The following is a 24,423-nucleotide window of genomic DNA, read 5'->3' as shown; positions in this document are numbered from 1 at the left end:
CAAGTTACTCCTGTCACAACTTTGGAGTCATACACTCCCTCGAGATCCTCCACAGCTATCCCTTGGGAGAACTCTCAGTATGGGCCAGGCAGTAATCTTAGAGGATCATCTACGTGAACTATTTTCCTTAACCCTTACAATAATTACACAAATAAGACTATGATTGTTCTCCCCCTTTACGGATGAATAAACGGAGACAGAATACCTTGCCCCAGAGAAGACAGAGCTCTTAACTGGGAGACCCAGAATTCCAAGCCAGGTAGTCTTGACTCCTGACCTACATGCAATTCTGCCTCCAAAACGGGTTTCCAATCCATTCGCTTCTCTCCATCCCCTGCCACTACTACCGCACACCTGGCGTACTGCAATAACGTCCTAGACCTATAGATCTAGATTCCCGTTTCCCCTCTGGCCACCCTAAAATCCATTCTCTTCACTCCTCCTCACCATACTCCAGGAACATGGCCTTCTTTGTTTCTTCCCAATCTCTCTGCTCTCAAGCGCTAATCCCTTATCTCTGCAATTCTGCTTTCCCCCCGCATCTTCAGAGCTGACGCATTCTCGACCTCAGGGGCCGACATACCAGGTCTAAAGTCTACCTCCTCGCTTTCCCTTGCCACCGTAGTCAAACTAGCTTTCTCCCTTGACAATTTTCATTTCCTCAATCTTTTTACTTAAACCTGCAGACATTTTTCTGCTGCCTCCCACCACCACCGAAACCTCCATGCGGAAGTGGAAGGGGCTGTGCCCCACGTGTTTACCGCTCCACCGCCATGCCCGCAGGACAGCGCCCGGTCTTTGTGGTCGGAATGAATGGATGAAGGGCCCTAGGTGTGTGTGGCGTCATCGCGGGCTCACCACCCGGCGATGCACCCCCTTTCACTCAGCGGCAACAGCGCCTCTGCCGCGCGCAGGCCGGAGGAGGAAGTGGGGTTTTGGCTTCTTCGGACAAGAGATTGGCCATTGCTGCGGGGAAAAACGGGTCTATACCTCGGGCCCGGGCAGCGCAGGCGTGGCGCGGCGAGCAGCACGCAGCCCGCAATCCGGGAACTCGGCGGGCGCCTCGCCCCTTCCCCCACCCGCCACCGCCGCCCGCGCTTCGCAACAAAGCCCGGCTGCAGGAGCGCGGGGCCCCACATCCCCAACGGGTGGCAAAGACATCTCTCCCCTACCGGCGTCCGCTTCCTGGTGTCCGAGAACACAGCCCTCTTAGAACCGCCCGTAGCCACGGCCTTCCTCAGAGACACCCGGTAAACACACCGCAACTCGCGTGGAGGCGGCAGAAAAATGGCTCCGATGGCGGCGCCGGGAGGGCGGGGTCAGTGCGCGTACGCATGCGCATGAAGCGAGTTTAGGGCTGAGGGCGCCTCCAGGGAGGGGCGGGGCCGCAGCTACCACTTCCCGGCGTCCCTTCGGGTCGCCAGGGAGATCCGTGGCGCTGGGCCTGCTGCGCTCCAGCGGGGATTCTTTCCTTGCTCCCTACTTTTGAACGTTTTAGAGAGTTGGGGACCTGTAGCATTTTGACACAGCAAAATGTTACATAGCTTCTATCATGGGGACCTCTGGTAGATGACAGATAAAAGGTAGAAGACAGAACTGAAAATCTTAGGTGCTATGAAGAGTGCTTAGCGCGGTACTTGGCACATAATAGGTGTTCAGTAGGTCTTGTTATTGTAGTGATTCAGATACTCTAATGCCAATGTCTTCTGAAAGAAATAAGCTCAGTGAAGGCAGGAAATCTGCCTGGCTAGCTGAGGCCACTCACTGCAGTGTGTGGCACATCTTAAGTGCTCAGTAAAAACCAGCCGAATGAGTGGATAAACCCTGCAAGGTTGTTTTTGCTTAACTTGGATAACCTTTTGTCTTGAGAGTCTTTGGAATAATTTGTATATTTAGCTATTGTAGTAGTCATTGTTACATTTTTGAACTGTAGTGCTTCCCATGAAGGCAACAATACAAAATATTTCAAGTTGGGGTTGTTTCAGAGATTCCAGACTAATCAGTTGTCTGGGCCCATCATACCATATCCATCCTTATTTTTCACTTTTTATTGTTTTTTGTTCTTAATTCTTCTAGCTCATAGTGATCAATCCCTTTAAAACTGTTGCTCCTATTGTAAGAATAACAGTTTAGCATTTACTCTTATTTTCTTCATGTGTTTGCCGTCTTCAATTAAGAGTAAAATCGTTCAGAGAAAGACCTTAATCTTTTATTTTTTTGTACCTTTCAGGGTGCTTAAAGCAGCAGGTTCCTGATAGTTATTTATGATAAGGGAAATTCAACCAGCATACATAGATTGCAAATGCTTTGTAGCAGATAATGAATACAGCAAAAGTGTCAACATATTAAGTATAAATAAAACTTTCAGAGGTGGATCTTTCCAAGGATTATGGAGAATTTTATTATTGAGTTGGTTCATTAATTTGGCTAGAATCCTGAGAGCTAGAATCCCCAGGGGATTATGGGCCCTAACTGGCATTACCTTTGTAGGTTGCTGTTGGCAACTAGCAACTAGATCTTAACGTTTGTAAGTGAAGCTTCCAAACCTGCTCCAGAAGTACAGTGTGGTCAGATTTCAATACAACAACTAGATGTTCCCAGTGTATGACTAGCTAGATGACTACAGAGGTTAGCAAAGCAGAATAGAGCGTTATTACTGGTACTTAATATTTCACATTGAGCTTTTTGGCTAGAAATAAGTTATGGAAGAGTTGACTTAGTTCCTGAGTTTGGTAGAAAATAAAGGTTATAAGGATATGGATTAAATTCAATCTGTAGGGTGTTTAAAAAAATACTAGCCAAGTTTCTCATGTCATTTGTTATTTCTGCCAACTCAGTGGACTGGGGCAAAGTTTCTGCTAGGAAGAATTGAGATGATGATCACCAACACCTATAGTTGAAATGGAAGATGAAAAATGAGGGAGAATGTTTTGGTTCGTTGCTCTTCCTCTGTTTCTCAAATAAACAGAGGGTTGGGGATGGGGGGAATGGAATAAGAGAGCCTGCAACCAGAACTAGGATTTAAGCACAGTCATGATGTCTTGAGGAAGTCAGTGCTGGTAAAGTTTGAGCCAGCTCATAAGCTTGTGAACACCAGTGACACTTACACCCTTCAACACTCTTGTACTACCATATACAATGCTGTATCCAGACAGGAATGAAGTTTTGTTTGTTTGGTTTGTTTTTTAAAAGGCTCACAGAGACTTCCTGACCACTGGAGTAGCTTGACTTCAGAGTCTTAGGAAGTGGCCTACACTGCTGAATAGGCTAGGATCCTTGTATTTGGGGTCCTCCCAGAATCCTTATACTCTTTTCACTTCCAAACCCAGAATAAATTAGGTTAAAATGGGTAGGTTTACATTAAGAGCATATAAAAGGGCAAAAGAAGTGAAAGTGCAGGATAGAAAGGCAAAGTCCAAGAAGGAAGACAAGTTGGGTGCTCTCTGCATTCCAGGAGGGTATCCGGTCCAAGTTCTCCTGTGGGCCAAAATCTTCCAGCACTCTCACAATTACACCCATGGAACCTGGATATGAGACAGGTTAATGGGAAGATCTATTTTAAAAAGTCCCCTTAAAGAAAAGTTCAAAAGTACAAACCATAGGCAAAAAATTAAAGTCACTGATTATATTAAAGGATATCACCTCAAAAAAAGACACAATGAGGTTAATACATAGTTGACAGAGTTGGGGAAGATATTCATGATGTTTAAGCTTGTCAAGAGATGATTAACTCTTCTGAACTATTCAGGGAACTCCTTCAAACCAACAAGAAAAATGTAGCAATCCTAAAAGGACAAGAAACAATTTCAGAAAAGGAAAACCAACAGGTCACTAAGCATATTCAAGAGGCTCAAAAGTATTAGTAACAGGAGAAATATAATGAAAACAATAAACAGATATCACCACATGCCCATTAGATCGGCAAACATTAGGAAAGTGAATACTGTCAAATGTTGGTGATGATGTTGGGATATAAGATTCACCATGCCCAGCTGGTAAAAAAGTAGACTAGTACAGCCATTCTGGAGAGAAATCAGGTACTACTTAGTCAAAGAAACTGTGTGGGTTAAAATCAAACTAGTCTGCTCCGTGTGTGTGTGTGTATACATATATATATGACAAGGTATACATATATAAAAGAAAGTTTCACATAAGCATGAAGAAAACATGTAAAATATATTCAGTACAGCATTATTTCTGTTGGCAGGGAGTTAGAGGCAATTTGGTGCTCTACCCTAGATAGATAAAATGCAGTGGATGTTAACCATGGAATCCAATGCAACTGTCAGAAGAAATGAATTGGATATACACAGAGCTTAAAGGCACAGGGGTAGTGAAAAGAAAAAAGGAACAAAGTAAGTTATACAACAGCATTTATGTGAATTTAATATGACAGTAGATGTTTTGCATAATTAGTTTTAATAGATACACATTAAACGCATTAGAATGGATGTCTATTGTCGGGGAGAGAAATGAGGGTGAGGAATTATTTTAAAAGGGAGACATGAACAATTCTAGGCTCCTTTGGATAGATATGGAGGACTGTAAATGATACAGATGTCAAGGATAGATATAGGGTCTAATTCTTACTTATATTAATTAAATGTTTATTGAGGGGTGGGGTTTTTTTTGTTTTTGTTTTTGGTACGAGGCACTATCCTAGAAGAAACAGCCATAAATAACACAGATGAGATCCTTTTCTTATAGAGCTTGCATTTAGAGATGACTTCTGTGTATGATAGAGTAGCTTTTATCAGACCAACTCTCCTGCTAGAAGCAACTCCAAAACAAAACAGCTGTCTGAAGCATTAGAAGCAAGGCAGCTAATATCTGAGGAGCTAAAATCCTGGGGAGGAGGGAACAGCAGAGCTTTTGTGTCACTTTTCACTTTGATACATTTACTGATTCCTAAGCTGCCCAGGGCAAGAGACCAAGAAGCCATGTAGAAAACAGAGGCTGCAAGGCTGAAAAGCTAGGTAGAGCATCCAGGAGCCTTATGGTACTAGAGAGACAAAACCTGGGGTTCACCAAGGAAGAGAGGCCAGGCTTTCATCTGACACCCCCTGCAGAGGTACATTCTAAAAGGAAGGACAAACTCAGGGGAATGAAAACCAGCCTTAAATCATCTCACTTCCTCATTGGACCAAAGTGCTTTATATTTCTCTTTCTGCCAGAAGAGGAAGACAGAATGACCTATAACTTGTACAATTCTCTATAGAATCTCCCAAATTCAATAAAAAAAAAGTCTCCAGGCAAGCCAGGAGACAGGCCAAATGACAAAATCAAGAGGATAAATTATAACAGAAATGTGCCCATAAATGATTCAGATGTTGAAATTATCAGAGACTTTATAAAAGTTGTGATTAATATATTCAAGAATATAGATGAAAACATTGGAGGTAATTTACAGAAGGCTGGGATAAATGAGAAGTACCAAATAGAAATTTTAGAAGTGAAAATAGAATCACCAAAATTCAGGACTCAATTAATGGGTTAATAGATTGTACACAGCAGAAAAGAGAATTGGTCAATTGGAAATAGATCAGTAGAAAATATCCAGATTGACCTTGCAGAGAAAAACAAATGATAAATACATGAAAGAACCTAAAAGATGAATGGAACGTGGTAAAAAGGTCTAATGTACGTGTGATTAAGGTTTCAAAAGTGGAAGAGAGATGGAATGGAGAAAAAGCAATATTTGAAGAAGTATTCCCTAAAACCAATGAAGGCATAAAGCCACAGATTCGATGAAAGCTTGCATTTTAGCAGTCAATAAAAAAGGATGCAAGTAAAATATTCACTGGTAATAAGTTGCTATGCAGAGAATTAAATATAATGCTGGGATAGAATTTGAGTGGGTGGCTATTTTAAACTGGAAGTTAAAAATATCATCCCTGAGAAGGTCATATTTAAGCTAACATCTGAATAGCAGACAAGAAGGGAACCATGTGAGAATCAGGAGAAGAACATTGCAGACTCTTCTTCTAAGGGGTAACAGGTCAAGTGAGGTAGGGCTGGATAAAGTTTGAAACAGAACAGTGTCTGTGTTCCAAAGTGCCTTGAACACCATGATCTCCCCAGCCAAGGAAGTCCAAAGATTATCAGTTAAAAACAAGACATCTCCAAGGGGAAACTCTACCACAGGCCAAGGCAGCTCTTTATGGTAAAGGCCTAAGCTCTTAGTATGAAAGTCTGCAGCACGGATACCTGGATATTTGGGAGGAGAAGATGGTGGGGGGAATAAATGGCTGTTATGATCCATATGATCCAAATTCCTCCCTTGGAAGCAGAGCTGGTGGCCACAGGTTTTGCATTTTATTTCATTCTTTCTGATCCATTTTTAGTCAATCCCTTGTAAGAAAGGTCTGTGATTTCCCTGTGGGCCACAAGCATGAGTCTTCCCTGAACTCCCTCAAGGGGGTGAACTGTTCTGACAGATCACCATGCTTTCAGTTATATACAGACTATGCTAAAAGAACTCACCCCAAATTTTCATACATAATTAATTCAGTTAATTGCCATCCTTTTAACTGAGCTATTTTACATATGTGAAGATGAACAACCCTTAAATGTATAGCCCTTCATTTTTTTTTTTCACCTGTGTATACACCAATAGAACTACCACCCAAATCCAGATATTGGCCATTTCTATCATCCACAAAGTTCTCTTGTGTCCTTTTTCAGAGGTAACTACCATTCTGACTTTTATCACAAGAGTTCGTTTTGCTTGTTCCTGAACTTCATGAAAGTGGAATCATGTAGTATATACTGTTTTGCATCTGGCTTATTTCACTCAACATAATAGTTTTGAGATTCATTCATGTTGTTAGATATAGCAGTACCTTTTTTTTTATTGCTGTTAGTACTCCATTTTATTATCCACAATTTGTTTATCCATTCTCCTGATGATGGGCATTTGAGTAATTTCTAGTTTGGGCTAATATGAATAGAGTTGCTATGAACATTCTTGATTGCATCTTTGGCCCCTCTGTTTTTAGTTTTGTCTGCAATGGGGGAAACCACAGCCCTTTGAATGGCTTGCAGTATTAGAATCCCAACAAAGCAATATTTAATACTGTATTAAAATGTGGCCCCAGCTCTGTAGCCTTTAATTCAATTATCATCAGTAATGGGGTCTTAGAAATAATTGAGTCTTCTGATTATGATTTGAAAGAACTTAAAAGACCTTGGGCAGCTTTTTAAAGAAGAAATTCAGAGACGAAAGGAAAAGAAAATGTAGGTTGAATGTACCATTTCCACAAAATCATCTCAAAGTTTAGTTTTCTATTGCTATTTAACAAATTAGTATAAACTTAGTGGCTTAACTCAACACTTGGTTATTACCTCACATTTCTGTAGGTCACATTCTTGGTAGAACATTAAAAAGACTGTGGTCCTGGGACACCTGGGTGGCTCAGTTGGTTAAGCGTCTGCCTTCTGCTCAGGTCATGATCCTGGGGTCCTGGAATCGAGTCCCACGTCAGGCTCCTTGCTCAGGGGGGAGACTGCTTCTCCCTCTATCCCTCTCCCTGCTTGTGCTCTTCTCTCTTTCTCAAAAATAAATAAAATCTTTAAAAAAAAAAAAAAGACTGTGATCCTCTTTGCTCTTAGGAAGAGTAAACAAATTTTACGAAGCTAAGTTTGAAGTTTGTTTGTTTGTTTTTAAAGATTTTATTTATTTGACAGAGAGAGACACAGCAAGAGAGGGAACACAAGCAGGGGGAGTGGGAGAGGGAGAAGCAGGCTTCCCGTGGAGCAGGGAGCCTATGTGGGGCTCAATCCCAGGACCCTGGGATCATGACCTGAGCCGAAGGCAGACGCTTAACGACTGAGCCAACCAGGGGGCCATAAGCTTGAAGTGTTTTAAGTGGCTGGTCCCATCCTACACTGTATTAGGACTGGTCTTTTTGACGACTAGCATACAGAAAGGAATGGTAGGTCACTCCTGTTCTAAAAGACTATGATTTCATATGAGGAATTCTTAATCTCAGGAAACAAACTGAGGGTTGCTGGAGTGGTGGGGGGGTGGGAGGGATGGGGTGGCTGGGTGATAGACATTGGGGAGGGTATGTGCTATGGCAAGTGCTGTGAATTGTGCAAGACTGTTGAATCACAGATCTGTACCTCTGAAACAAATAAAGCAATAAATGTTAAGAAAAAAAAAGAAGAAGATAGCAGGAGGGGAAAAATGAAGGGGGGGAAATCGGAGGGGGAGACCAACAATGAGAGACGGACTCTGAAAAACAAACTGAAGGTTCTAGAGGGGAGGCGGGTGGGGGGATGGGTTAGCCTGGTGATGGGTATTAAAGGGGGCACGTTCTGCGTGGAGCACTGGGTGTTATGCACAAACAATGAATCATGGAACACTACATCCAAAACTAATGATGTAATGTATGGTGATTAACATAACAATAAAAAAATTAAAAAAATAAAAGACTGTGATTTCTGTTTTGGGCTCTGGCACATTCTTTCTTTTTCTCTTTCCAGAGGAAGTAGGCTGAAGCCTCTGGCCAATGGCCAGCAAGGAACTCAGGTCTGCTCACTACTATGTAAGTGAACCTAGAAGCTGATTCTCCAGCCCCATTTGAACCATGAGGTGAGTGAAGCTCTGGCCAATAACTTGACTGGAACCTTATAAAACACTTGAGCCAGAACCACCCAGTTAAGCTGCTCCTGGATTCTTGACTCTCAGAAACTGCATGAGTTAATGTTTGCAGTTTTAAGCTGCTAAGTTTGGGGGTGATTTGTTACATGGAATAAATAACAAAAACAAGTATCTTCTATATCTAGGTTCTGTCTATTCTTTCATTCCTTGCTGCCACTTCCTTAGGTTAGAGCTTCACCACTGGGTACCAATTGCAATAGGCCACCCAATGGTTTACCTGTTTCCTGTCTCTGTCTTCCAGTCTACTCATCACACTGCTTCAAGAGTGACATTTTTAATACAAAGTTGTGTCATGTACCTACTACCTATCCCATACGCACATCTTTTAGTGATGATGACTCATTGCTTTCCCTTTTCTCACCCATGCCTCTTCGGCTTGCTTGTTCTTCTCAAATCAGCAAAAGGCATTGTCTCCTTGTGTACGTCACTGTTCCAAATAGTCACACATGGCTCATTCAAGAGCCCACATATATTTTTCATTTCCTACCCTATATGGTTAGATGGAAACACAGTAAAAACTTCCAACTAGGAAAAAATCTGAGTGGCACTATCATCTGGGCTCCATTAATAATAAATGCAAATTTCTATTGCAGTTCTTGCCTTGGGTTTAGTATCATTTTCAACTTTATTTTGCCAGCTATTAGTTAAAAGGTTTAGCAGTGATGTAATGTTTCTCTGTTGTATAAAGAGCTTATACCGAATGCCTTGGATAGCTGTAAAAACTAATACCTCACTGTGTTTATGTTGTACCAGATACAGTTCTAAGAACTTTATCTGTATTATTTAGTGTGATTCTCATAATAACCAGGAGACAGATAACATCAGGAGATGGATATGTTAATTCTCATGTTATAGATAACTGAAAGACTGAGAAGTTAAATAAAATGTTGTAGGTCATATACTTAGTAAGCAGTGGAACCAGGACTTGAACCCGAACAGCTTGGATCTGAGCACATACTCATAACCATGAGGCAACTCTGCCTGTCATACAACCATGGTATACTGTTTGTCATTTCATACTATATCGAACCCAACTCTCCACTACATCAGTAGGTCCTTGGGCTTGAATCTTAGGGACAATACTAGCTAAGAGATATTGTTAAAAGTGGACATACAGTTTTAAGATTCTTGGTGTGAAATATAGTCTGGTGTCACCCAGTTAAGATTCATATTCTGGCTCTGCCACAGACCATGTGTGACCATAAGATATTTAACATCTCTTAGCCATAGTTACTTCATTTTTAAAATGGGAAGATGCTAAGTTGTATCAATTCTAAAATACACTTTAAAAAGCATTTTGATATCTCTAGACTGAGATGGCATGTTCTACTTTATCAGCGTTTTTTTTTCTTCCTCAGAGGTATATCAAATGATGTCTTACAATCAAGAGCACCTTAGAAATTCGATGAAACATCATGAACCTACATCATAAACTAACTATAAAGAATAGATAAATAAGCATATAAAATTCAGGACCTAAAATATACCGATTTAAAACTTTTTTTCCCCTAAAAAAAAAAAAAAGAACCAAAAAACAAACATGTGAAAACTACCTTGTGTTCACTGTATGCATGCACTGTTGAAAAGATTAGGCCCCACCTAGAGCAAGAATGGCAAGGGGTATATCGATAAGGAATCCAGGGTGAGCTGCAGTGATCAGTATGTCTCAAAGCACAAAAAGTGATGTGCCACCTTTTAAGGACAAAACGTACCAACCCAGGACATCCCAGTAAGGATGCCTATTCTGCCCACTGGACTAGTTTTGTTCACAAAATAACAAGTCATAGAATCTTATCTTCTAAGATTTAGTTTTAAATGTGTTACCAACAGTAACCCATGGCTCGAAAGCCAGGGAGGCTTTGGCCTAACATTAAGTTCAAACTTAGTGCTGTAAGTTTGGAGAGAGGCTGCTGAGTGGAACTGTGTATGCCCACTAGCTGAGCACACAATACAGAACTGGAGACCATGAGGAGAGGGCCTGAGGGATGCTAGATACAGCAAATACAACATAGTAGGATGAAAGTTCAATTTATTAAGAGTGGAATTAATGCTATTAATAACAGCTTGAGATTTAAAGGACTGATGACTTGTTCAGTATGGCAGATGTCACAGATGAAGTACATAATCTGGAGTCCAGCAGAAATGATTGTCTAGATTTTGAGGATGAAGAATGTAACATATCTGATAACTTTAAAATTACTCTCTTCCTTGTTATATAGTTCTGGTATTCATTGAAATGCCAGTTTCTATCAGAATTCATTTTTGTGGCTTGCTGTGCATATTTATCAGTGAAGATTTGCTTTTTTTTTTTTACAAGCAAACATGACATTGGAAATCATTCATGTGTTATTTTTTTGTATCTGTTGTACCAGTTTCTACCGAGCCATTTGTTTACCTACAAGTTTATTCAAGTTCATTGGATTTCACAACTTGCTTTGTTCCACTTTACAATTATATTTGCTTTCTCTGCCTTTATCCTATAGAAACTCGTTTAAATTTAGTTTACAGTTTGGCATGCTTCTTACTTATGTAGTCACCAAAACACCATATCCACATTTGCTTTAATGGTTGCCATATTAAGGTGTGGGGTTTTATTTTCCCATGCATTTGTATATTGGAGCACTTTGTTGCCTGCTTATACCAGCTTTCATGGATACTAATACATTTCTATAAGATAATGAGATTTTACCTTCTTTTAGTCTTAAATAGTTTCACATATCCAGAATTTGTAATTTCCTACTGGATACTAGTACAGAATGTACTGTATTTTTATGAACAAAATAATATGCTTCCCTTTGCAAACTACTTTTAAAAACTTTTTTTCTTTTCTTCTTCTTTTTTTTTTTAAGTAGGCTCCACGCCCAACATAGAACCCAATGCGGGGCTTGAACTCTTGTCTGTGAGATCAAGAGTCAGACACCAGGGCACGTGGGTGGCTTAGTCGTTAAGCGTTCCCCTTCAGCTCAGGTCATGATCCCAGTGTCCCGGGATCGAGCCCTGGGATTGAGCCCTCTGCTCAGTGGAGAGCCTTCTTCTCCCTCTCCCTCTCCCTCTGCTTGCTGCTCTGCCTACTTCTGCGTGCTCTCTCTGTCTCTATCAAATAAATAAACAAAATCTTAAAAAAAAAAAGAGTCAGACACTTAACTGACTGAGCCACCCAGGTGCCCACCTTTTTTTAATAAACTTTCAATGAAGGTAAATGGGATATACTCACCTATTAAGAGAAAATGACTCTTAGATTGGAACACATAGCAAAATATAAATTTACTCTATTTAAAAGAAGCATCTAAAGTGAAAGTTTCCAACAACTTGAAAAAAAATGGAGATGTTCTAAATAAATCCACTAATGAAAAAAATAAAAGTGTTGAATACAATTAAAAAAATGCATTGCTATGCTGCCAACTAAGTAAAAATATGCCTTAAAGGTAAACAAAAGTTAAAGGGAAAAATGAATCCAAAGAGGCAAGAGAACCCTGATGTAAGCATCTACCCTGACAGAGCCTGCTGATCCCTGATGGACTTGAGCTTCCTTTCACTGAAAGCTGCATGGGGCTTAGGAGAAAGGAGACAAACCCTGGAGGCTGCCCAAAGTGCAGAGGCTGAGATGTACCCATAAGTCAGAATGCCTTACACCTGCAGTGAAAAGTGAACAGCAATAGCAACAATAAAACAAAATTAAAAAACAAATCAAAAAACAAAAATAACAAAAAACAAACCCAGAGGAGGAGCATATTAAGGAAGCTTGTCTGTTACAAACTAGATATTGGGAAGGGGGGGGGGAAGGATTCACTTCCTGTGATGCTCCCAAAAATTCCAAGTCAATTATTTTAAAGTGGTCACTAGTCAGCAGGGATAAATCACCTGTATGAATTCAAATCATATCCTCTTTGGTAGAGTGCATTTTCCATCCAGACTTGAAATAATTATTACATATAAGGTTCCACTGTACATAAACACATTTAAAAATCACAAAATATGAGGATAAAAAGTACCACGAGCATCAGAAGAAAAAAACCAGCCAGCAAAATTGTACTTGTACGTATCTTAAGTGTTAGAATTATCTAATACAGACTATGAGCGTACCTATCCTTCTTTCATGTTTATTTCACCCTACTGCTAAATAAATAAAAAGCCACAAAATTAAAAAAAAATATTTTGCTTAATTTTAACCAGAAAAATCATGATGTATACTACCCGAACCCAAGAAAACAAAAAATTCCAGATAGAAAAATATATCAATTTTTCCACAAAGTTTATATAATAACAATAACTTGTAACAATATATATAGCTGTATATAAGCTGCAATGTAACGAAGCCTTATTGTAAACTTTTCTTCCTTCTGCACCATTTCCTTAACCCATTTTTCAATCTTCTGGGCAACTTATAGTTATTTTACACTCAAAGCACAGAGTAACATCTTTAGTTTAACTTTCCTGTGATTTACAAGGCCTTACAGGACCTGGCTCCTTCCGGTCCCTTTAAACTATTTCCCTTCCTATTCTTTCCTTAGTGTCTGAACTCTGGCCCACTGGCTTCTGTTCAGATCTTCACACTCCACAGACTGTTGTGGCTTGGAATCATCAGATCTTTGGCTCCTACCACCGGGAATATACCCTCTACTTCTCTTTACATGTCTGGCTCCTTCCCAAGATTCTAATCTCAGATGAAGTCTAAGGGACACAGAGACACTTCCCTCACTGCTTTGTGGGAGTTAGTCTCTTAGTCTCTCTCCTCCTGCACCACCATCCTCCAGCACTTTCCTCTGGCCAGACTCAGTGATCTTGATGGAAGACCCACAGATACTGCAATTCTGTACAGACAAGTGAAAGAGCAAAAGAGAATACTCAGTATAATGTTCAAATTGGGACCTCAAAGCTGACTGAGGTTACTTCCTTAGGGAAAAGACAAGGATGATACTAATTGGATCAATGTTCTGGGGAGTCCAGATAGCAACCGCAACCTGCAGACCGCCCAGGCTTGTGAATATTACCTGCAGCTCTTAGTAAGAGATGGTTTAGATGTACACATTCCCTCGAGTCCTGATGTGAATCACTCTGTTGCACTGCAGTCCAAGGATTCCCAGGAATGCGATTTGTAGTCCCTGTGCCACCTCCTCTTACCAGAGGCAGGCGACCTTAAATGGGGCCAACTGGACTTGGACTATATATAGATCACTCTGAGCCCCTGATGTGCTTGCCCATCAGTGGGAGCCCACTTCCAGGACCTCAATGATAACTTTGTTATGTGTGCTTGGTGATGGGCAAGAGGCCTGTCCCTTACAAAGGTTGATATTTGAAAAAATTTTCTGTGCCCACAGGGCCTCATCCAAAATCTGGCTCAAATCTGGGAACCTGGCATTGATGAAGGTCATTCTAGCTGGTGTGTAGAAAATATACTGGAGGTGAACTTGATGTCCACGCTCCAAGGTGGTCCATGTGGCATAGAACTCGAACACTCCCTCTACCTGGTATACAGATATAGGTAACAAGTCCTGCTGGATATAGGTTCTATACATATTTTGTGGAATCCATTCTGTTATGTTTACTAAGTGCATGATTAAGATCTAGGAAATTTCTGTAAGGTTTTTCTTTTGGTTGTCTAACTTAAAATGCTGAAGAAGTGTCCTATGTATCAAATGATCTCTCAAGAGTCACCAAAGGGGTTGGCAGAGAAAACATGATTTGGGTTAGTTATTTTGCCCACCAAGTAGCCATTTCTCAGCCCCAGAAACCCAAAGTGCAAGGTGATGCCCCACCTCTAGCAAGGGCTTAGCTCTGCTGGTTTGTATAACTTTGATTCCAAGATTCCTTCTCCGTGTAACTGAAAGAAATTGGGGTTGAGTGAGCATGTGATAAGGACAATGGTTAAATGGGTTAGATCTGTTCTTTGCTCTTCTTGCTTTGACAGGCATTTAAGTCCCTCTCCGTTCTTCCTTATGTGAAAAGCCTGGGTGAGTCCAGGTGGGTGCCTGGTCTTGGACTGCAGTCATTTTAGAATGTCCCTTAGCCCAGCCCAGCCCAACCCAGCCTCCCCTCAGGCTCCAGATTCCTGACAGAAGGGATTTTATGTGCTCTTCACGTGATCATAAAGAGGAAATTTCTCTCAAGTTGTAGCAAACAGCCTTTCTGGAGAAGAGCATGCATTACCCATTCCCCACCTCCACCGGTGCCCCACACACCATGGCATTTTCCTACATCTGTGAATAAACCCAAGAGATCCTAAGTAAAACCAGTCCCTGGAATCACTTTGTCCTTCCACCATCCCCAGTGAATTAATCTCAGAATTCCATCTTGAAACAGAGGTTAAAAATTCGCTTTTAGTATCATGCTGAGCGAAGTATTTCACATCATTATTTTAGTTTTAGTATTAAAGATTAAATTCAAAGGTAATAGTAAATTCATAATACTCCAAAAATTTACTTTTGATAAAAGGCATTATTAGTAACTATTACTACGTAACATTCATTTCCAAGGAGTTGGATATTAGAACACACAGAGTTAAATTCAACCCTGGTCACTGAAGAAAAATCATCTTATTTCTCTTTGTGTTTACAAGCTCTTATTAACTATCTTCAAAGTTCTCCAAGCACTCACTTCAGAAAAAAAAAAAATCTTGGCCAGTGGATAGCCACGATGTACCTTCATAGAAAAAATTAATTTGACTTTAGTATACTTAAGTAGGGATACGACCTCTTCAAACCAAAAACCTCCCTTTTCTTCCTTTAGGAAATTAATGGCTATAAAGAAATGTTTCAGTGAGAGAATATAAGCTCACATAAACCACTACAGTTCAATTTCTTATTCCAACGCCTTACTCCTGAAGGAGGCAGAAATATGAGAAAACAGCACATGTCATTCCTGAGCAAAAAGAGGAGTGAGGAGCCATAAATATAACAACTCTTAACTGATCAATTGACAATGGTAACTGAATCCACAGATAATTTCAAATTCTCATTTTGAAAAAAGTTCTCCTTTTCAGAGATAAAATATAAAGAGTAAACTATAAAGAGTAAAAAAAGAGAGTAAAAATCCTTGGTAATTGATAAACTGGATAGTCAGGTTTACAATCACCAAGGGTTGACTGGCAATACACTTTGTTACTAGGAAGCACTAACCAGGGTTTGTTGAAGGGAGACTAAACAGCCATACTACTGAGAAAGAAAAGAATAAAAAGGTATGTAGGGATAGCACGAGTGAAATCTTTTGGTCCTCCCCAAATCTTCAAAATGTGCTGAAGTGTGACCAGGAAATAACAGTTAGCCCCTAGGCTCACAATAGAGGGGACATTGGCCTTCATGTACAGTCATTCAGGGCACTGTGGGGGAGCCATTCACTTTCTGTGGGGAAAGGGGAAGTGTGTGGTGCCCAGAGGAGAGCTCTTTGGTTGAGACTTGAAGCTTTGAGAAGTTCTCTATATATCAAGAAGTGGAGACTTGAGTTCATCTTTGGGGAGGGCCTTTGTTTTGTGAAAAGCTACTCTAATGGGCCCTTGAGTGATAAGAACTGAAGCAAGTCTTCACCTAATGCAGTGTTTTGGGGGAAAACTGACATCACAGTTAATCCGAAAGCAGATATTCTAGAATTAAACTGAGCAGCCAAGTGAGGGGGTGTGTTAATAATATACACAACTACAACAGTTGAGTTATGTTGTATTTTGGCATTGAAGTAAGTGTATCTGCCTAAACGAAGTAGCTCAGAGTTGTCCTAGATTCCAAATGAATATTTATTAAAATGAAAGTATATTATAGTGGTTTAAAATTAAAAAAAAAATTAAAATAGGATTAAGAATCAGAAATAAAGATAATGGGAGCTCCTAAAGGCAGATGGAATGAATCATTATAATTTTCTTCTTGATTCCATTTCATCCATATAAGCAGAAATTTCTCCACAAAAATTTTGTGAAATATTGAATAACTCAGGGCTCATGATTCCTTTTAGAGTTTTTGCCCCTTCACAAAATAAGAGATTTTTAGGATCTTAGAGGGTACTTAAATACTCGTTGATTGGGTGAGATTTCACTTGCTAGAAAAGAGTTTAGTTCAAGTTCATCTAAAAAGTCCTTGAGAAATGAAGGCACCATTCAAGGTACACACTCTGATTTGATAGAGAGGCACTAGCTACAGGGTTCCAAGTTTCCATCCTTTAAATCAGTGGAAGAAAGGAAATCCAGGCTCTTCAGCTTAGCTTTTGCATCATCAATAAACTCCCTGGAGGCTTTCTGCAGTGGAGGCCGGGGTGGGCCCACTGGAATCCCAGAGACTAGAGTCATGATGGCTTTGGTCTGCGACACTCCAAAACCTAGACGGGAAAAATAAATAAGGAAATGTGACTGGGACCATCCACTTTGCCACAAACATCCTAAAGAAGAGATCATATTCTAGTGACTTCTATGATAGGATAAGGTGGAAGTAAAAGAGGGGAACATTTCTTATCACTATGGCAGACTGAGCAGACATACGAAATCCCTCTTCCTGCCTCGAACATATAGAAAAGCTGAAAATTTTTAACAAATTGACAAACTGTAAAACAAAACAAAGGAAGACTCTAAGTCAACCTCAAAAGCAAGAAGGAGGGACCAAAGGTACCAGGAATAAAGAGGTCAGTGTGGTGAGTTGCTGAAGCCAAGTGGTCCGTGAGGATAATCTGATTCAGGGATATACGACTATGGATCAAATGATGCAGGACTTCACCGCTAAGACAATTTAATTCAGTCACATCTAAGAAGTCCCTGAGAAATGCACTCCTTAAGATGCTGCTCTTTCAGAGCTCATGTTCTAAAGCTAGGGCAGGAATGCAAGATGAAGCCTTAGGTCTGTGCAGAGCAGAGGGCTGAAATTAAATACCCTATGTAAAACTGGTAGTCAGCCTTCTATGAAAGGCAATAGAAGAAAACCTGGCCTGCTGGCCTGGGGATGGAGAGGCACCGAAGCTTGACTTCTGCCAGGCTGTGGATGGAAAAAGATCATATGAAAGAAATCCCAAGCCTATGCCATCTCTGAATCTGGATCCATATTTGTGTTAGGCACTTGGTGTAAAAACTGGACTAAGAAATTAACCTAAGAACTGGTTAGAATTGGTGAAAGTATAGTGTCCAACAGAGGCAAATGTAAAACCACTTGTTAGGACACCTTATAACCTAGAGCACAGTGGATTCTCCAGAAAACAACAGTCTCTGAAGACAAATTCAAAGTTAAAAATTACAAAACACATGAGAAAAAGAAGCTGCACAAGAGCTTGCAAATGCACAACTGACAAATCCCACATTCTGAGAACAGATGATACACAATTCTGAAAGAGACCTCACAGAGATAAAAGGAGGAATAGAAGCCATAGGCTAGGAGAAGGGCATATAAATAAAGTACAGGAAAATCTGAAAAAAATAAAGATAAAAAAATATATTCAATGAAATGAAATAGTAGAAAACAGAGTTGAACATAGAATTAGGGATGTTGAAGGTAGATCTAAGGAAACAATACAGCAGAAAGAGAAAGGTATTTGTTTTAACTGGCTATGGTTTTTGGATCCAAGATATGAGAAGTAACTTTCTTTTGCTAAGCTAATAGTAACAACTGAGCATATGGAAGGAAAACACTAGCATGACCAAAGACACAGAGTATAGTTTGATGAATGCAAAATGGCCCCTCCAGGCTTATTACAACTGGCAGAATAGGGAGCTACCCTCATAATAAGACTACAGGTTTATTAAGATAAGTCTCTCCTTGCCTAAACCATATAAGCTCCAACCTGCCAAAGAAGTTTGAAATGATTTTTTTAAAGATATGTTCTTTTAAATCATAAAAATTATCTACAAGAGTCCACTTTATGTATGTATGTATGTATCTATCTGTCTATGGTGGGGGCAGAGAGAGAGAGAGAATCTTAAGTAGACTCCAGGCCCAGCATGGAGCCCAACACAAGGCTCGATCTCATGACACTGAGATCATGACCTAAGCTGAAATGGAGTTGGACGCTTAACCAACTGAGCCACCCTAGAGCCCCGAGTCCACTTTTAAAATGCAAATATTCTGGCAAGAGAGTAAATTCTTTCAGCTAATATCTTAGAGCTATATTTGGCAAAAATGTTGCAGTCTCACTGCTCGTATACAGAATGATCTTATATATACACAGGTACACTTTTAGTTCTAATTTTAATAGTTCAATATTTATTCAATGCACCTTAGGAACATACAAAACCATCACACCAAACCCACAATTTTGTGAAAAGTATTGCTTAGGACAAGGGAATAATAATAGGTAATTAATGATATTTGTGGCACATAAATATGACAGAAATCATGAAAGTGAAAAGCAGATGGGAAACACTGTCTTTGAAGAATTAAGAGTGCTAGCAGAGGACCCTGCAAGAATGCGGGCCATACCACATAATGGGTGCTTGGGGCTCGGGAGGAGTTGCCATAATAAGGCAGAACAGCTCTGAAAGGGAGGTGGGAGGTCTGCCAAGAATAAACCTAAAACTTTTCCTGGACTTGACCCAGGTTCTCAGGAAGCGCTAATCTCCTCAGAAGTGGGGTGAATGGTGGCATTTGTCATTTGTGATGGGATAATATTTAAGAGACTCTGAGAAGGCTTCTCTATGCAAATTCACTATATTTCCCTCAAATTTTACTTTGTCATATTATCCAAACCTCCATCCATTTGAGCTTACTTATGTTAATAAACTCTTTTTACACTGCAAATACTCTTGGGAGAGCTGTCAGTCATTCACAATTTAGTAAGATCTGTATTCAGACTGCCTTCCTCCAAGCACTCAGGCTGAAGTCAGCCACGGTGTGGTAGAATTTTAATGAGCAGAGGCAAGTAGAGGGAGCGAATGCTGAGAAGGATCAAAAGATGGTGTGCAGAGTGGGAAGGCAAGCAAAGTGCTAAGACTGAGGAACAAGAATTGTAGAAGGGTGCCAACTAGATTTACTTCAGCACTTTATAGCGTTGGCCCTGAGGCTAGTATTGGAAATAAAACTCTGCTTGCAACAGAACATTGAAAGGTGTCCTTGTTGAACCCTCACGGAAAGTGACAGTGTTCCATTTCCTTCAAACTCACAGCAAAGTAAAAAACTTACCAAGTTTGAGCACAAAGTTGATAAATCTCTGAATACAAAACTGGAAAGGAAAAAACAAATCTACAGTCAGTATTACATAAACTGTGGTAACAATTTAGACATTTTGGAGGTCAAAGGACAGAAACCCCAAATGAAAAAGCCTACCACCTTAGTTCTCTGAAGGCCTTCAGAGTGGAGAAAAACAGCTTAGTGAGGATGGTTGAGATCCATCCAGGATAAGGTAGGATCTTTTTATACATGTAAGATTTATAAAAAGGGGCCATGAGAAGAGAGGTGCCAAAGACAGAATTGTACAGTAGAGTTAAGAAAGGGGTAGGCATCCTTCATCCATCTAGCTGACCCTTATCCATCTAAATTTATCAGCTAGTGAGGTTGTTTTCAAACTGGGGTACGCAAACTTCTGAGGTACTCTCTAAGGGGCACTTAGCAAGGCTAAGATTTATGGGAATAAATAATTTCTAGATCCTAAACTTCCGTAAGTGCTATTTTTCTAAAACCAATGAGACTAAGAATTTGCATGGAGGTGCAGATTGTTCTTTTAGATTTCCTCTTCATAAGTGCTTCTTTTCCCACTTTTGAAAAAAATAAAGACAAATCTCCTGTATCACTGCCTTGGGACACCTCTGGGAACCAAATAAAGGAGCAGATCAAAATATTGGTATTGGCATCGACAGAGTGACAATGCGATTCCTCTAATTAATGGGTAACATGTCCTCTAAAAAATCAGAGGGCTTTCAACTTTTGCTTTCAACATTGCTTTCAATGTTGCTACTCAGGCTGTCAGCTGAAAGTCACTAAAGCATTGTGTGATTTTTAACACAACTCAAAAAACTGTTCAAAGAATTGAGTGACATTGCTATAACAAAATTTCTTCTATTCTTACTACTAATTTATATGAACAGGGTTTCATAGCATTTATTTCTCTAAAAACAAAAAACAGAAATAGTATCAATGCTGACATGTAACTCATCCTAGCATTAAGTAATATTCGTCCATGAATTTGTGAACTAATTCATAAAGGCAGACTCCCATCCATCTCATTAATAGATGCATTTTCGATGACATTTTATGTTGTTTTAACCAATTACATACAGTCTAGTAACAAAAAATTCAGTACAGAATGAAATTTTAACACCCAGAGCCTTAAAAACATACATGTATATGTTCTTTTTTCCCCCTCACACACAAACTCTGTCCTCCACTGCTTTTGTACACTTAAGAGATCATGGAGTCTTTCCAGATCTGTACACAGAAAATGATCTCATCCTTTTAAGGGCTGCATATAATTCCATTGCATAACTCAAACATAATGTTTTTAACCATTTCCTTATGGATGGATATTTGGGTTGTTTCTGTCTTTTGCTCTTATAAACAACGTAGTCTGGAACATCTCTGTATGCATGTCATTTCACTTATGTAAATATAACAGATGGCGTTTGAGTCCATGAGAATGAATAAATTCTGCCCTTTTTGCTGGCCTGCTTCTTCACCTGACTGCAAATTCCTCTACAGCAGAGACCAGCTTGACTGAAGTTATGCACTTGGCTCAGCCCTTGGCATATGAATAAAGGAGTCAATGAGACCCAATCACACTAGCCTTCTGTAAGAAAAGCCAGAGAATGTGGTAAACTACATTCCTCACCAATACCATTTTGAGTGGGATGACTTATTTGAGTGGGACTAATGGGAGGAAAAGAGATGGAAAACGGGACTAGTCAATAAAAGAAGCTGCTGAAAGGAAGGGCTCCTCCCAGGGCCATTTTACTGTCTATTCCGTCCTATGGTTTTCCTGTCATACAACTCAGAACAGGTTGGAATTTTCAGAACCTGCTCCAATCTTGCTTATACCTTTCACTCCCACTTATTTCCCTGGGGTACTCCACTTAGCTACTTTTACTATTTTGAAAATCCCTGGGCCTTTTGGCCTCCAAAAAGTCCTTCTCTTGTGCCTATGCTGTTTCTTTCCACCTCATTCCACTTACCTCAAGCACACATATTACCCAGCTGCGAGATTGGTTCTGCCCTTCGTGAGGCTCTCCATTCTGTGGACAGCTAGCCTGCCCTTGGTGTAACATTAATGGCAGGGGCCATTTCCCCTAGGGTCTTCCCTATAACACATCAGCTCCTGCAGCTTTTCTCTTCCTCTCTCCAAGCCAGTGTCTCCTTTTAGATCACTCACTTAGCTCTTGTTTCTGCCTGGTAGATGCTTCCAGTTCTCAGCACATGGCAGGTGAAGATGACTGACCTGCTCTGATTTTGGATTAAGTCTCCCCATTTTGGGTTACCAGCTTCACAGCTTCTTCATATACTCTGGAGACTTGGGTGTGAAGTCCTCAAGGGGATGGCATGGAGTCATTTCCCCAGAAATCTATCGCTATTATCTTATAGTCACAAAAATACTTTGAACATAGAGTAAAAATACGATCATTTCTAGGAGGAACAGAGAGAGAAGTCATTCCCGTATGGGGCCTGTCCTGATTAGACATGTAGGGAACACAGACAATGGGGACAGGTCTGGCTTTAAACAAGAACAGGTAAGAAGCAGAAGGAAAGTAAAGAAAGAGGCAGCGAGGCAATTTTAACGAGGGCAGGTGTGCTAGGAGTGCTGATAACAGACAATAAGAATTATCCAGTGGGAAAGAAAAGTTAACCTGATGGTTCAGGGCTGAAGAGAAGTCCTTTCGTTCGAAAGCCTCCAACATCTGGTTTGTCTTTTTTCCCATGTAGTTATAGGTACTGGAAAGAAAACAGTAGACACTGCAGGATCAGTAACCCAGCGGGAGAAGTCTAGATCTTCAAATTCCTTTGATGCCTAAAAGGGAAAAATATACCAGGCCTCCCAGAAGTCTATTTTTTGGCCCTAATCTATTAGAGATCAGGTGTCTTCACTTCTGAGTTATCCGGCAACAGTAAGCAGTGCCAAGAGGAGGCACAGAATACCAAAGGGAATAAAGAAAAGGAAGAAAAGTCGGAAGAGGATAAAGTTAGAAAAAAGGGAAAAACGTTAGAGATGGAGGTGTAGTTGGTAGGGAATAACAGAGGCCAACACCTGCCCCAGGGCACATGTGCAGGCACAAAGCTAGATTTGAACTGTGGGTAAAATGTAGTATCTGAGGTGAGGCCTAAAGCCTTATGCCGAGGAACTAGGTGAATGGGGCAAATCCCAGCAGATTATCTGCGTTCTCTGCCAATTTATATATTACCTGTAATATATATGCTTATACAATTTATATATTACCTAGAGACTACTTTCTAATAATAACAATAATAATAAAAGATGATAATAAAATGAGAGATCATTTATTGTCTATTGTGTTCCAGGTGCTTGACATAAATCACGTCTAATCCCCTCAAAGCCCTGGCTTCTCTTTGGTTGTGAAGAAACTACGACTTAAAGAAGGCTACACAATTGTGGCAAAGGCTCTCATCCCTTCATGCTGCCATCTACTACAATTCAGCACAAGTGAAAGTGAAAATAAGTTATTTGATCTGATAAAATGTGGACTTAAAAAAATAATATCCAGGGGCGCCTGGGTGGCTCAGTCGTTAGGCGCCTGCCTTCGGCTCAGGTCGTGGTCCCAGGGTCCTAGGACCGAGCCCCGCATCAGGCTCCCTGCTCGGCGGGAAGCGTGCTTCTCCCTCTCCCACTCCCCCTGCTTGTGTTCCCTCTCTCGCTGTGTCTCTCTCTGTCAAATAAATAAATAAAATCTTAAAAAAAAAATAATATCCAACTCTACCAGTAAAGACAAATACCTCAGACTAATCACTGAATTCTTAGAGAAATCAGCAAGGTAGAAGTGTACAGCAATTCTTAACAAAGATGTTTCTGCAGTTTCTAGCAACTTCTCATATAGTAAGTCAGTCTCAGAAAAATACATTTATCTTGATGTACCAAGAACAAAATATTGTTGGTACTTGATATATGGAGACCCTGGAGTGAACAGCAAGGGATTCCAAGAACATGAAGTTCACATTATCTTCTGGTAATAAAGTAAGGAAAAATAAAATACAATAGCTGAGAGAAGTCCCTTATAAATGTGAAACACTCCTAAGTCACAATATGCCTGAGGAGTTTCAGAATACTAAAATTCAAATCCCAGGGGCCTTAGGCATATTTAATTAGAGAGAAATGTAATTATAATTAAGAAGAAATAAAGTCTAACGAAATGTACTTTCTTTATAGATTATGTTGACAGAATTAAAATGCCTAGTATGGAGGCCGAAAAACAAAAGTCAAAAAAGTAAGAATTTCTGGGGGAAAAGAAAGTAAGAATTTCATGGTCAGCAGCAGATCCAGGCATTCAGGTTCCCGTGGTAGAAATGTCCCTGTAGTGACAATGGATGTCACAGGACGTCACCATCCTCGCTTGGTGAATAAGCCATTGAGATCATCCAACTTACGTATTCTTCATCAAAGCCATGCTCACCTAGACATGTTATCAATACTACTTTGCTTCTCCTACACTTTTCCTATATGAAGGAAATGCACTTTCAGTTAACACGAATATTTCACTCAATCCCTTGCAGGCACGTTTCTAATGAATTAGGTAAACATGTGCAGTGGACATGCTAATCAAATTGCCTGCCTCTGCCTGAGTAGGCATCAGGCCATGTAATTCTACTTAGCTGGCTGCAGCTGACTGGACTTAGGTGAGCCCAACAGGCAGTGCTATCTAGTGA

The 24,423-nt window shown here is 40.2% G+C and overlaps 3 protein-coding genes across 10 annotated transcripts in view; 1 reads left to right on the top strand and 2 right to left on the bottom strand.

Annotated features, from left to right (window-relative positions):
- Positions 1-1,309, bottom strand: part of DHX9 (DExH-box helicase 9) — a 56,816-nt gene extending 55,507 nt beyond the window's left edge. The window contains exon 1 of the mRNA XM_027612748.2: positions 1,173-1,309. The gene's annotated coding sequence lies outside the window, so the exon portion shown is untranslated. The remainder of the gene's footprint in view (positions 1-1,172) is intronic.
- On the top strand, positions 768-23,356 carry LOC113933065. 2 transcript variants are annotated; one of them, XM_027612759.1, is made up of 3 exons: positions 768-1,250; positions 8,488-8,596; positions 23,065-23,356. In XM_027612759.1, the coding sequence occupies exons 1-2, from the start codon at positions 868-870 to the stop codon at positions 8,555-8,557; spliced, it is 453 nt and encodes a 150-aa protein (XP_027468560.1). In that variant the 5' UTR covers positions 768-867; the 3' UTR covers positions 8,558-8,596; positions 23,065-23,356. The 2 variants fall into 2 exon arrangements, with proteins under 2 accessions (XP_027468560.1, XP_027468559.1); XM_027612758.2 differs by lacking the exon at positions 23,065-23,356 and adding an exon at positions 10,024-11,479.
- Positions 12,516-24,423, bottom strand: part of NPL (N-acetylneuraminate pyruvate lyase) — a 39,177-nt gene continuing 27,269 nt past the window's right edge. For 4 of the 7 annotated variants that reach the window (XM_027612751.2, XM_027612757.2, XM_027612752.2 and 1 more), the window contains exons 10-12: positions 22,395-22,479; positions 19,744-19,783; positions 12,543-16,963 (exon numbers count right to left, since the gene is read on the bottom strand). In XM_027612751.2, the coding sequence (XP_027468552.1) occupies positions 16,779-16,963; positions 19,744-19,783; positions 22,395-22,479 (310 nt within the window). In that variant the 3' untranslated portion in view covers positions 12,543-16,778. Of the gene's footprint in view, positions 16,964-19,743; positions 19,784-22,394; positions 22,480-24,423 lie in introns of all 7 variants that reach the window. The other 3 variants (XM_027612754.2, XM_027612753.2, XM_027612755.2) reach the window with 3 other exon arrangements.

The sequence above is a fragment of the Zalophus californianus genome, chromosome 10, assembly GCF_009762305.2.
Source record: "Zalophus californianus isolate mZalCal1 chromosome 10, mZalCal1.pri.v2, whole genome shotgun sequence".
NCBI lineage: Eukaryota > Metazoa > Chordata > Mammalia > Carnivora > Otariidae > Zalophus > Zalophus californianus.
The sequence above is the reverse complement of the archived record's forward strand: the minus strand, read 5'-3'. Positions and strand labels throughout refer to the sequence as shown.